The following is a 13,339-nucleotide window of genomic DNA, read 5'->3' on the forward strand; positions in this document are numbered from 1 at the left end:
TAGCTGCTCAATGTCACAGGTGAGAACACAAAATTATGGTCCCTGCTGAGTAAAAGGGCTGACAATCACACTCTATGTCCAGAAAGCACTAGAAGCAAGCAGGCAGAGGCTATTCTGAAGAGAATTTTAGGGAAACTTTTGTTTGTACCCTTTACATGTGTTACTTCATTTTAGTCAAATGGACACCCTCACTAGGCTTTCATAAAAGCCAGCTTTATGTTACATTTTTATCTATTTCTTGTGTGTTTTACTGCTTGGCCAACACAGCACCACTCATTATAGAAGGAGTAGACTTGCTCAGCAGATGAGGGGAGAGCAGTAGTTATTGTTAATCTTAACTTTAGTGAGGTTTTTGACACTAGGTCTGTGACATTCTCATAGACAAACCAATGAAATGTGGACTAGATTAATGAACAGTGAGGTGGACTGAAACCTGAATCAACTGCCAGGCTCAAAGTATTATGGCCAGACAGAGAAATTCCAGCTGGGAGCCAGTCACCAGTGGTATGCTCCAGGGTTCAATATCAGAGCCAGTTTTGTTGATCTCTTCAGTAATAATTAGAGTAGACATTTAGCAAGTTTTCATATTATACAAAACTGGGAGAAGTGGCTGGTACAGCAAGTGCGTTCTGCCATTCAGGGATATCTCAACAAGCTAGAGAAACTGCCTAACAGGAGTATCATGAGGTTTAACAAAAGAAAATGCAAAATTCCATTACCTGAGAAGGAAAAAAACCCACGACACAGCAAAGCCTAGGGGCAAACCACCTGAAGTACAGCTTTGCAGAAAGGACCGGGTAATTATGTTCAACACTAAACTGAGTATAAGGCAGCAGTGTGCCCTTGCATCAAAAAAGCCAATCAGCCTTTTGGGCCATATTAGAAAAAGCACTACTAGCAAGCCAAGGGAGGTGACCATTCCCTCTGCTAATCAATGGATCCAGCCTTGGGTCTCAGAAGATGAGAGACATACACAAATTGGAGTGGGTTGAGAAAAAGGTAATGAAAATGGTAATGGAATGGAGCATTTGACATAACAAGGAGAGACTGAATAAGCCTGTTCAGGGACTGTTCTGTCAGGAGAAAGCTCAGAGAAGATGTCATCAACATGTACAAACATCTGATCCTGAGAAAATAGACTGTTTTCAATGATGTCCAGTGAGTAGGCAATGGGCACAAACTGGAAATTTCCATAGAAGGGAATTCTTTCCTTTCCATTTTCCTTTTCCCTTTCCTTTCCCTTTCCCTTTCCCTTTCCCTTTCCCTTTCCCTTTCCCTTTCCCTTTCCCTTTCCCTTTCCCTTTCCCNCCCTTTCCCTTTCCCTTTCCCTTTCCCTTTCCCTTTCCCTTTCCCTTTCCTTTTCCCTTTCCCTTTCCTTTTCTTTTTTCTTTTAAATGTGTGAGGCTGATGAAACACTGGTACAGTTACACAGGCAAGCTGTGAAGTCTATTGGAAATACTAAAAGCCCAAGTGGATATGGGTCTTAGCAACCTGTTCTAGCTGACCCTGTTTTGAGTAGTGGACTTGGACAATACAGTTCCCAGATGTCCCTTCCAATCCAAGCTATTCTGTGATTCTGTGATTCTGTAATAAAATGACAGTCATATAGAGAACTATAAAATTAATGTCAGCAGAAATCCTACTGCTTCACCAGACCAAGCTGATTTGTGCTTCAGAGAGAGAATGAGAACTAAGGCTCCACAGAATGATTTAAATTGTAATTCAATGAAGGATTATCACTGTATACAAGAGGAAACAAACCTAGGGGTGGAGAACAAATAAAGAAACGAAAAAGGACCTTTCAGGACTCTGTACTCATCCTGGATTGCAGGACCAAATTTGTAAAACTTAGTTTTGACAACCACTGGACTTCAGCTTGCCAGAAACAGGCCACTGATAAAGTCATGTTCATTCCATCTCTTACTTTAATTGGCATAGACTATGGTATAAACAGCTATTGCTCAATCAGCATTGAAGATTACATGAAAACTGTGTCATAAGAATACATAATGTAGCAAGGGGTTTGTAATATCTTTCATAAATACTAGGCAAATGATCAAAAAAGGTTTCTGCTTAAGCTTTAGAAGATTTATGATTGCATCAAGATACCCATACTTCCTGCCAGCTTCATATGGGCTTCTATAGCATTCCTACGAGGGCCAAACCTCAATAACCAGCCTAAATAACATCCTTTGGAATCTGATATTTGCCCTGCCTACATCTGCTCAATGTGGCTTACAACACCACTGTGCATCCGGCTCTGCTGAGATGACTGAACTCCTAAAGCTTCTATTAGTAACACACTAAAATGATATTTCCGTTCTATGGGTTTCCAGGCAATTGTTCCACCAAAGCAAGTCATATGAAATGGTTGAGGAAGTTGCTAGAAAAATAACTGAGCATTTCTGAGGTTGGACATGGTTTCTGTCATAGACCATCTTACTTGGTTCTTGTATGTTGAGGCTACGAAGTGTGAGGTTTTCTCTGGGCTGCTTCAAGCATTGGCTTAATCACCATAAAACAGATGGGGAAAAAAAAAAAGAAAAAAAAAAAAGTAGGACTAGGAGACCATACTGCCTGTAGCACTGTAGTCTATTGGTTTTTGGCCATCTCACCTTACTTTTGATGGATCTTAATATTATTCCACTTCATTTTCCTACTGGAATAAATCTACATGATGTAATTCCAATAGTAATGGAAATTTACATGCTAGGACATGCACATTAAGGCATCTCCTCCATCTTCTCACTAAAGGTTTAATCACTGAATTCCCTTACCTTGTTGATGTACCAGGGATAGGACGTCCCGTATCAACGAGAACACACCAGCAGTAGCCTGTGGAAGGATGGCACTGCACTGGTTTGTAAAGACCGCCCTGAGCGCATTCTGGAATGAACACATTATCTTTCTGGGGTTGTTTAGCTTCCTCCAGGGCTGACTGCAGTTCTTGATCACACGATGATGCTTTTGGAAGGAAAAGAAAAGATACTAAAGAAGCTGTATAGTAAGGGCCTACCAGATTTCTTGAACAGCTTTTATAACTCTCTTTGATCACATATGAGGATTGAAGAGGTCTTCGACAATGTAAATACCAGGTACACTTTTTTTATGCTGCATACTGTTAAGATTATAGTTTATGCAGGTGCTTCATAATATAATCCTAATCCTATCTCCATATCTCAACTCCTACACTAATCTGCGAACAACCAAATACTTTCTCTGCTACCTTAAAAATTATCTCTCATCCCACAGTCCCTTAATTACTGATCCTTTTCCAAGGAAGTATTCATCTAAATGTTCATTTCAGGCATTTTCTTTCCAGTTTTGGAATAACTTCTTCATACAGTGAAAGTACTTTTACCTCCTTTCCTGGTGATGCTGTTAAGTTTAAAAAACAAGCATGCCACTTGCTAATTTCATTTTGAGGCACTGATTTATTAATTTATTAGTCAGTTGATTTTTTAATTGTCCACTTGCTTCATATAGTAGAACAGCTGGACAAATTGATAACATTTGCACGTTTTTCTCTTGGTCTACTCACAAACATAATCAGATTCAACAGTTCTCAAAACACCAGTGTTTACTTAATAAACTAATTAAGGAAGCGGTATAGAGAAGAGAGAAAAGCTCCTTTAAAAAAGGCAAATAGTTAATCATTTACACGTTAAAACATTCACAGAAATAACTAGGGTTTCTCAAACTAGAAAACCATCAACAACATCCTCTTACAGCAACCAAAATAAATCTTTTCCTCACTGAATCTGGATTATAATAATTATTGACTTAAAACATGACAACTCTGGAAAGCACATCACTTTTAGCTTGGTACTTTAATTTGTATACAGTCAAACAAAATGGAGCAAACAGGGTGAAACAGCTGCAGTGAGAGGGAGGAAATCATTTGTCCTCTGTGAACTCCAGTAAATACTTTTCTCATTCCTACTGATAAACCTTGGAATCATCCCATTGTCTACTGTAACCTCTTGTTTTATGTCCTTGTAACTAGCAACAGAATCTGGCAGATGTGAAGGTATTATAATCTTTTGCTAGCCCAGAGGAGCAATACATTTTCATGCTCTTAGATTTGTTTAGGAAGTTTAGAGACTATACAGGCAGGTCATCCAGATAGGCAAAATGTCATAGAAATCAGAGAGAAGTGTGATGGAAAATTCCCAGTGTAGATGCAGATACAGACTATGAGCCTACCCTGCACCATCATCTATGAGTAGCCCTGGTTTCTACTGATTGAAACAACCAGCAACAAACTGCACTGCTGACTCAGAACCCCTGGAGTCATGGGCCACTAGGACAAGCATGCATTGTGTTTATGTAGTAGCAAGTGTTACAGTCTTGACTGAGTTCCCAAAGCAAAGTTTTCAATGAGGTACTGTCCAAGCAAAGAATCTGCCAAGAAAGAATCTATGCTATTTCCAGGAAGTGCTCCCCCTTAGAACCTTTAGTTCCTTATCCTCATGCTGCAGATGGGACATCATACACAGAAGAACTTACCATTAATCCTAAATTATTGGAGAGATAACATGAACCTGATAAAATGTAGATTATTTTAGGCAAACTGGAAATAATATAAATTAGTGTGATGGAAATTGCACCTGTCAGTTTTCTATTTGCCAAATGGAAGAACTGTTGAATATTGGTGTTATGTTTCATTCACTGAAAGTGCATAATAGTTTGTTTTTTTCCTGCGTTACACAAAGGCAAATGTTCTTCAGGTCAGCTATCAGGCAATGGTATTATTGCTCTAGAGAGTATTTTCCAAAGATTCATTACTTCTGTAGATCCTTTACATGACCATATGTGCCATCACTACTATCTCCCTGTTTGTTTTCACTACCAGAGCAATATTTTTACATAAAGATGTGTAAAACAGTATTTACCTGCTTATTTTTTCCAGAATTGAACCTTAGTCCTCCATGTAATTCCCTCCCTAAGGAACCATTCATTCCCTTTCAAACTTCTCCTTAAATTATTTACAACAGGAGCACTGGAAAGATTCAGCTGTAGCCTTGTGATATCTAAGAACTCTTATCACAGAGCTACTATACTGTTGCAAATCATTGTCTCAGTGATGTCAGAAGAGTCATGGCCAACAAACATTAATTTCCCAGGAGAACCAGTGATAAATGTCATTAACTTAGAAAATGCTTGACAGTTTCTCCAAACAATCTGACAACAACTGTGATCTGGAATTGTAACAGATGGATGCCAGAAGTTCATAAAACAGTGTGGAAAAAGAAGATACATGCTTCATTAAAAAAAATAAATAAATACCAAAGTCATTAAAACATATCAACTTTCTGTGCAGTGTGTTAAAACAAAAACCTTCCTCCCAGAAGCAGGAAAGCACTGGCATTCTTTGTTGCAGATTCATAAACCTTCCTCCAGTTTCCACCTAAAGCTCTATTTTATTGCAGGTTCATAAGTAGTAGTCATTTAATGCACAAGATTCAGTGATGTAAGAAAATAGGAATATTTTACGTAGTTTTTAAACAAGAGCCTTGTAAAAGTATTTTTTGAAAGACATGATTAAATTATTGTTCACTGCAAAGATTGAATTTCAGAATGTGCTTTAAATGCAACATATGTCCTGCGGATATTTAACTTCTTCCCTTTTTCCCTTTAAATGTACTAAATGTACTTTTCCTGTTCTGGTTCAAGAGGCCACTATAGTCCACTACAAATAACCAGAAGAAATGCTTCATCTTCTATCAATTGGAAAAATATTCCAGCAAATGACAAAGAGCATAGAAAAGTTTAATGTTTTGTATAAAATCTTAAGCCACTTCTTGTTGCTAATCACCAATCCTTCCTCAAAATAAACATCAGTGTTTTAAAGAATCTTGTTAATTTCATGAACAGAAAATTCCTCAACAGACAGGATATAATGCTTTGAATTGTTATTTATGATAGAATACACTTGTTAATCTCTGATGGATCACTTAAGTGTTTACTGTTGTTTACTAAGTGATGTCCTCAAATGGGAAAAAAAAAAAAAAAAAGGAGCTTTTCTGGGAAAGCAATCTTTAATAAAATAAAATACTCTAAAAAAGCATATTTTTGCTTTTGTGTGTAGCATATATAAATCACCAAGCACCATATTATGTAAGATATAATGATCATGTTAGTCTGGTAACAGGAGATGTTTTAGCTCCTTGTTTCAGAAATTCTGGCAGTTATTGTGCTGTGTCATATCACAGCTTCTCACAGCATGTGGAATTTTCATGATTATAAATAACATATATGTGTTTTTATATATATATATATATAGGTGTTTTTTTAATCTCAAATGTGTTTCAGCAGTGCATTCTGAGGAAACAAGCTGCCAAATCTGCAGAAAATTACAAAGGCATCTGCTTGCTACTTTAACATTTCCTGCCACTACATAAACATTTCCTCTCAATTTCCTTAGCCCCACAACGTGTATTATGACAAACAGAATTCATTCCGAAAACTTCTATTTTCAGTTGATTCTTTCTCCCTCCTTTTCTTCTCAACATAATGGGCCATGAAAGGACAATTTAGACAGCCCAGTTTGCAGGTTTTTTTGAGGTCTTTTATTAGACCTCAAAGCTCAATATCTTCTACAATAAGGGAGTAACGAGAAACCTGTGAACAAAAATACTCTGAAATATGATATGCATTCTCTGAAGGAGCACAGCGTAACATTAGAGACAGTTACTATGGCAGATCTTCCATTGCTATCAGAGGATTTCCAGACAAAACACATTCATTTTCAAATTCCAGCATACAGAGATTTACCTTCTACAATAATTTCTACTAATCAGAACGTTATTGAAATCATCAGTCTGTCCTACTTAATTTAGCCTAATTTAGGTACATTTTTGGAACACTTCAAATATTGATTTTTACAACTCCTGTGCAAGTTTGTTTAAAAATCATAATAATTAGTATGTCTGAATAATTTTCCAGTTGACATCATGCAACCCCTCCAACAAGTTCATATCCCATGGGAATAAGAATTTGATTCTTTTGCTTAGGATGAACCCTTCCTGAACTAGTGAAGTTAACAGGCACAGAGAAAACTGATTACAATGTGTTTTTATATTTTCAAATCGTTTTTATGGTCTTCACATTTCACTGAATGGATTTCCACTTACAATACATCAAATTATACTTTCACATCTGAATAAAACATTCACTTTAGAAATGCAGTAGGAAGTGGGATAATTTCTATTCAAGCTTCTTTCTCCCTGAAGAAGAATTTACATTAACTGGATGCAGATCTGAGGAAAAAAAAAACAGTCCATAACTGCACTGGCTTTGTTATTCCTACCTCCAGCAAATATGCACCCGCAAGTCAAACTAACATGTTCTTTACCTGTAGCCAACTAATTCAGTCATTCATAATCCCTGATATCTGGTTCCACTATAAGCGCAGCATCCAAGGAAGTAAGTTAACTAACTTACTATAGATGACGTGTTATAAAGGGGTTTAAGATGCCAGTTTCATACTCTTTATGTATATATTATTTTCTCATCCTTTATGGTCATATTGTGAATGTCTCACAGTAATCATTCTTAAAAAGCATTGTTGCTACGAGAATTTGTCTCCTAATCCTCTCCTAATTTTCAAGTAAATTCATATCTAACAGAAATTAAGTGTAACTCAGTGATAGAAACAAAAGTAGGAATGTGCTCATGCTTCTGGCTTCTTATAGAGATTACTCATAAACCTAAATCAAATGGGAAATATTTCTGTGACCTAATAAATTCAGTGGACAATAATAATTCAGGTCTCAGCTGAATATTTTCCCATGTATTTATGTTTCCAGGTAAGCCCAATATTTGTTCGAAGATCAAGGACTGATTGGAAGTAACAGGTAACATAATGAACACTCATACAGAGTTCCAACACCAAATGACAACCAATCGTAACACTAAATTATCTGATGCCACATGTTTTGATTTAAATTAGGTTCAGATACTCATCAGCATGAGGGTTCTCAAGGCCTGATAAAAGCTGGCAACATTCCTATTCATGCCTATTCTTGCTTGCAAAAACTTGTGGGAACCAGATATTTCAGGCCCCTTGTGTGTGTTTGAAGACTACTCTCAATTTACAGCTGATCACTATTTTGCACTTCTGGAGTCTGAATGGATTACTGTAGCCAAACAAAAAGCTGACAGCTTCAACAAAGCCCTGTATATTAATTTATGTACTTCACTTCACTGAACAAAGCAAGATAAATCACCAGCAGATGCTCTCATTTATTTATGTGGCTTCATACACAAAGACACTGGAATACACAAGGAGGATCATCTGGAAATTCACCAAGCTCATAGAAACAAAAGCCAGAACACAGAAAGCAACAGCTCCCATTTAGCTTTACCTAGAAAGAATAAAGTCACAGTGACACCAATCTACTTGAAAGCACCAGGATTATCTCCTCTTTTAGGTTTGATTAGTCAAGTGAAACTATGTTCAATCAAGATTTCATAAATTCTGGTTCTAGCAATACACAAAAGTTGGGTGCTCATAAAACAAAGCTCTAAGATGTAAATATGATGACCTGCACTTTAATCAAAGTTCTAAACATGTAGGCCTACTGACATTTTTAACATACACCTCCATTTTACACACTCCATTTTACACACAATACTGTAAGAGAAAAAGAGCTGTTTTGCTGAAGGAACCTGCTGGTTTTGTGTTTGGTTTGTCTGTTTATTTGTTTCAAATTTTAGTCCAACTTCTTGGTTAAAGAGATGAGAAATATTTTTTAAGTATTTGAACTTTTTCCTTAACTATAGCTCATTGAAATTACTTATATTAATTTATACTAATCTTTTTCCTTCACTGTGTTTTCCCACTGCACTATGCAATTATAAGGGAACAAACTAGCTCTCTGTTTTCAAACAAAATTTAATCCTAAATTTTAGCATTCTCATTTACTTTAAATAAATCAGTGGTGTGAGATCTATCTGCTGGCTTAGAGAAAACTTACAAAAAAGTTAGGCTTCACATACAAGTACAACAGAATTTGGCTCTAAATGTTTAAGTGTTAAAATTTAATCCTCCTGTTGATAAATGACACAGAAACATGAAGTCAATATATTCTAGATTATAAATCTAAGTTCTTTCAGAGACGCATTTTGCATTAGAGCCAAAATGCATATCCTGAATATCCTTAGTCAAACACCTCTGAAATGTGAGAGCATTGAACCAAGAATAGAACAATCTTTAACAGCAGTGTGAGAATGATAGCATACATTTGTAAAGTGGATCTCTTTAGACAGATTTAAACAAAGAATTGTTTATAACCTACACTCCACACTGGATTTTAGAGTGCAACCTTAACACAAATCAAAGAAATCTCTTAAGCCAGTGATCAATCATGCAACACCAGGTTTCACAAGAAGAGTGAAAAATCCTTGGGCTTTCTAAGGAGTTAAGTTCCCTCAGTCCCTTTTGCTCAATGAATTGAGGATATTCATTGAATTACAAAGCTGTACAGAAGATGGATTACTATCTCCAAGTGCTCCTGCTCGACTTTGATGATTTGGAGAAGACATAAGAGAAGACACAGTGCAAAAAAAGAGTGTCTTATCCTGCAAGAATATAACTGAATTCAGTATTTGCCAAAAGAGGTGAAACCTAGTTTTCCTCTAAGCTCAGACACAGGAAAGAAACATCACGCTTCCAAAGCAGAGAAGCACCAAAGTTTTCAAACTGCAAAATCAAACAAAAAAGCCACCACCCAAAATTACAGCAAATGAAAATTGTTGATGTTTCCCAAACACATTGACTAGCTAGCCAGCTTGCTATAGCAATCTGAAGGCTCATTCATTAAACAAAGTTGCGTAAAGCTACCATTCTTGCTTTATGAGTATATTGACCAGTAAATGTTAGTCATCTGCCAGTGGAAAAATCTCTCAATTTTTAAGAAATACTTGAAGTGAAAACAAAGCTGGTTCACTTTTTCCATAGAGCTGTGAAAACAAAAGTCTTTGCCAGGTGAGTTGAGGGTAAGCACTTGTTTGAATAGCTCTACTAAAAATTACAACACAAAATGTGCGAACTGGGGTGCTTAAATTCAGTTTACAGGAATGCTTATCAGCCAACCACTTCCACACAGTGAAACAGGAGTTGTTTCTGTTCATTGTTTGGAAAAATGAGACACTTACATTAGTGCCTGGATATGACTTTGATTACTAGACCTTAGGCACCTACGCAATTTTAATTTCAGACGTTTTCAGTGGCATAGCTGGCTGCAGTTTATGCCACTTTCCTGCCATTGGTCTACACTGCTAACTCTGTTGGCACTGAGCAGTGTTTTCCAGCCCTATTGCCTAACTTTAGCCTGAGATGGCCACAGCACATCTATGCTCTGTTTTCTAAGTATCAGCTCATTTCTATCCCCATCACAGAGGCTGACCCTACACGTAGACTTAATCAAAGTGTAAACAGGATTAACATAAGAAACAAGCAATCTTTTTAATGCTTTTTTAATTTTATTATTACTATTATTTTTAATCATGTCGCTGTTCTGTAATTCATGGATTTGTTCCATTGCACTGTTTCCTGTGGATATGGTGTTTGCGAAGTGGGATGTATCATCAGTCCACAGAACAGTCTGCACTCCCTGTGTTCCATTTGGTACAGAAGTTGCCTCCTCCAGCACACGATTGCTTAGGTGACCCTAAGAAGGCATGAGCAAGCCAGCATTGCCATGCTCTGCCAGAGTTTCTCCACAGAAGAACCACAACCCCGGATAAGCATAACCTCCCTTAAGAGTCCCCACTCATGGGACTTGCCTTGAGCACACATCCTCTGCAGCCTGCTCGTGTACTCTGCAGCCTGTCCATGTGTCTCCCTCCGTAACTCTCCCACTTCAGCACCAGTGGCGGGCTGTTCAGTGGCAAAGCGTGGTGAGATTATTGACCATTATATTCTCTCAGATTTCACTGTAAGGACAACAAACCTCAAGGACATGAGCTCTAACTACTGCCACCGAAGCCAGTAGAATCTGGGATGACTTATTTTGGCAATGTGATCCAAGGAGGTCACTTAGGAAGAATGCAGGTATGTTAAAAAATAAGATAATACTATTTTGCATTTTGTAGATCTTCTCTGCATATCTCAGTGTAGCTTACAAAATCATAAATATAAAATACACCTCTGCCTAACTTAGAGCAGACTAGATAGGCAGTACAAATAGTAATGTTTTGGCCCTCTCAAACTAAACAAAGATTAAACAGGACATTGAAACAGAAATTCTCATTTCTTCCTCAGTGTTTCAAAGAGTGCAACTTTGACAGCCATAAAGCAAACATTTATGCTACTATCACTCCCATTGCCTCTTCTGTAGTTAAGCAGAATTATTTCACCCTTGGGGGTACATACATTTCAAATCTATCTGATTAAAAAAATCCAAGCATTTTAAAATTGTATTAATGTTGCAAATGTATTTGCACCCTTAAGAGCTAGTCAATGACAGACAAACCAAAACCAGACCACTTTTATTCTGACTTGCTCTTCTTCACTTTGTCAAAGAGATGCCAGGAAGCAGGTGGAAAATAGGAATGCATATTACTGTTCACAGTTCTAATTAAAAGAACTGTGTTGCACAATGAAAAGTCATTGAAGTGCAAGTTTTGTAAAGTGTTATCATCCACTGAATTGCACTTCTCCTGAAATGCATTATCTCATCCTCAGTTTGAGACCTAGCAAATAATGTGAACACAAACCCAATAAAAAAGATAACTGCATTGCTTCAACCCTATACAAATCTAAAGGCTTATGTTAGAGTAACTGCTATACAGGTGTTGCTTTGACTCTCAGCAAGTTATATCCAAAATACACTATTTGCATAGCACACTGGAAGTTAGTAGCAGAAGAAGTAAAAGATTCAGATAGAAGAGAATGCTTACTGATTTTAGCCAAGTTTTGTGTGCAATAAAGAGGATGTGCCAAAAAAAGAATAAAAGCCAGTAGGAATAATACAATACTATTTATTCCACCTCCAGAAACTTTTTAATATAGTTTTAGGTAGCTTTATTCTTTTTTTTTTCTTTCTTTCTTTTTTTCTCATATGGCCATGGTTAAACGGCTCAGTTTGTGCTTTGGTTTCAAGAGCAAAGCCAAATCTTTGGCTTGGCTCTCTTTTCAAACTTTGGAGAAAAACATTCACATTGGGCAACGTGAATTAAAAATAAGAATCCTAATTCAACCCTACTTTCATCTCTGCTTTCAAAAAGAAATATCCATCTGAAGTCTATATAATGTTAAGTATAGTGTGATTATGAAACACCCCTATGCTTTTGAAGGATAGGAAACCCTTTACCATATCAAAAACCCCACATCACAGTTTCTGCTCCTGTCAAACTGGAGCCATTACACTGTACACAGATGGGATCAACAGGACAAAGCTGGTCCCTACCATACTCAGAGCAATTTTAAAGACAGGTAGTGGCAAAGTCTAAGGTTTTTTGAACCACTAAAATAAGAATTTTCAAAGTGTGACTAATGATCCTTAATCCTTTACAACACAGTGTCCCACAGTTACTTTCAGAGTAACTGCTAAGAAGGTTAGTTTTAAATGCTCAACCTACTGCAAAAAATGATTTGTATCAATGGAAAAAGCCTTGCACAAATACTGCTCAACAATTCACTGTGTGTGAGAGTGAAAAGAAAAAAAAAGGATTTCAGAAAGAGTTATTTTTTGAAATGTTTTCTTAGCATGTTTCCCACAAATATTGCCATCCATCTCAGAGCTATTCCCCCCCATATACACATGCACATCTACCTCATGCCTTGTTTATTTTGGAGCTCTCTATGACAAACAGAGAAAATCCAAAGGACTGTTTTTGGCAGAACTGTTCAAATAAAACAGATTCTAAATATTTAACTTTTCCAGATAACCAGCATCACAGGAAATGGCAATGTTGGCATTCAGTCACCTAATAAGGAAACGTTTTTATTATAGCTTATGGGAGGATAGTTCTGTTGTTCTTTCTACATATTATGTATTGCATGCTTTGTATTCTTTTTTCTTTGGGAAGGTTAAAGGTTACTTGATGGCTTGAAAATAACAGTAAATGAAACACAGTGCATGACTCTCACAAAAGGCTGTGAAGCTGCTGAAGCTGGAGCTGTTGCTAATTAAATCTCTCCATTTTTATAAAGCATTCTGGGACAAACCAATCAACCACTGACATAACACTAGTGGAGTAAAATGGCCATTAGTGGTACTGTTTTCATCAATCACTGAAAATAAAACAGGCAAATGTGGAGTGGACAAGCCTGTGTATTTACAAACCTGTTTTCCTTCAGTCCCAGTTGTGAATAACTATAGTACAGTCC

The 13,339-nt window shown here is 36.9% G+C and overlaps 1 protein-coding gene across 4 annotated transcripts in view; it reads right to left on the reverse strand.

Moving 5' to 3' along the window:
- The window catches only part of SMOC2 (SPARC related modular calcium binding 2), a 122,503-nt gene that overhangs the window by 36,582 nt on the left and 72,582 nt on the right, over positions 1 to 13,339 (reverse strand). For all 4 annotated transcript variants that reach the window (XM_032443588.1, XM_015858014.2, XM_032443587.1 and 1 more), the window contains exon 8: positions 2,778 to 2,964. In XM_032443588.1, coding sequence (XP_032299479.1) covers positions 2,778 to 2,964 — 187 coding nt within the window. The remainder of the gene's footprint in view (positions 1 to 2,777; positions 2,965 to 13,339) is intronic.

Source organism: Coturnix japonica, chromosome 3, assembly GCF_001577835.2.
Source record: "Coturnix japonica isolate 7356 chromosome 3, Coturnix japonica 2.1, whole genome shotgun sequence".
NCBI lineage: Eukaryota > Metazoa > Chordata > Aves > Galliformes > Phasianidae > Coturnix > Coturnix japonica.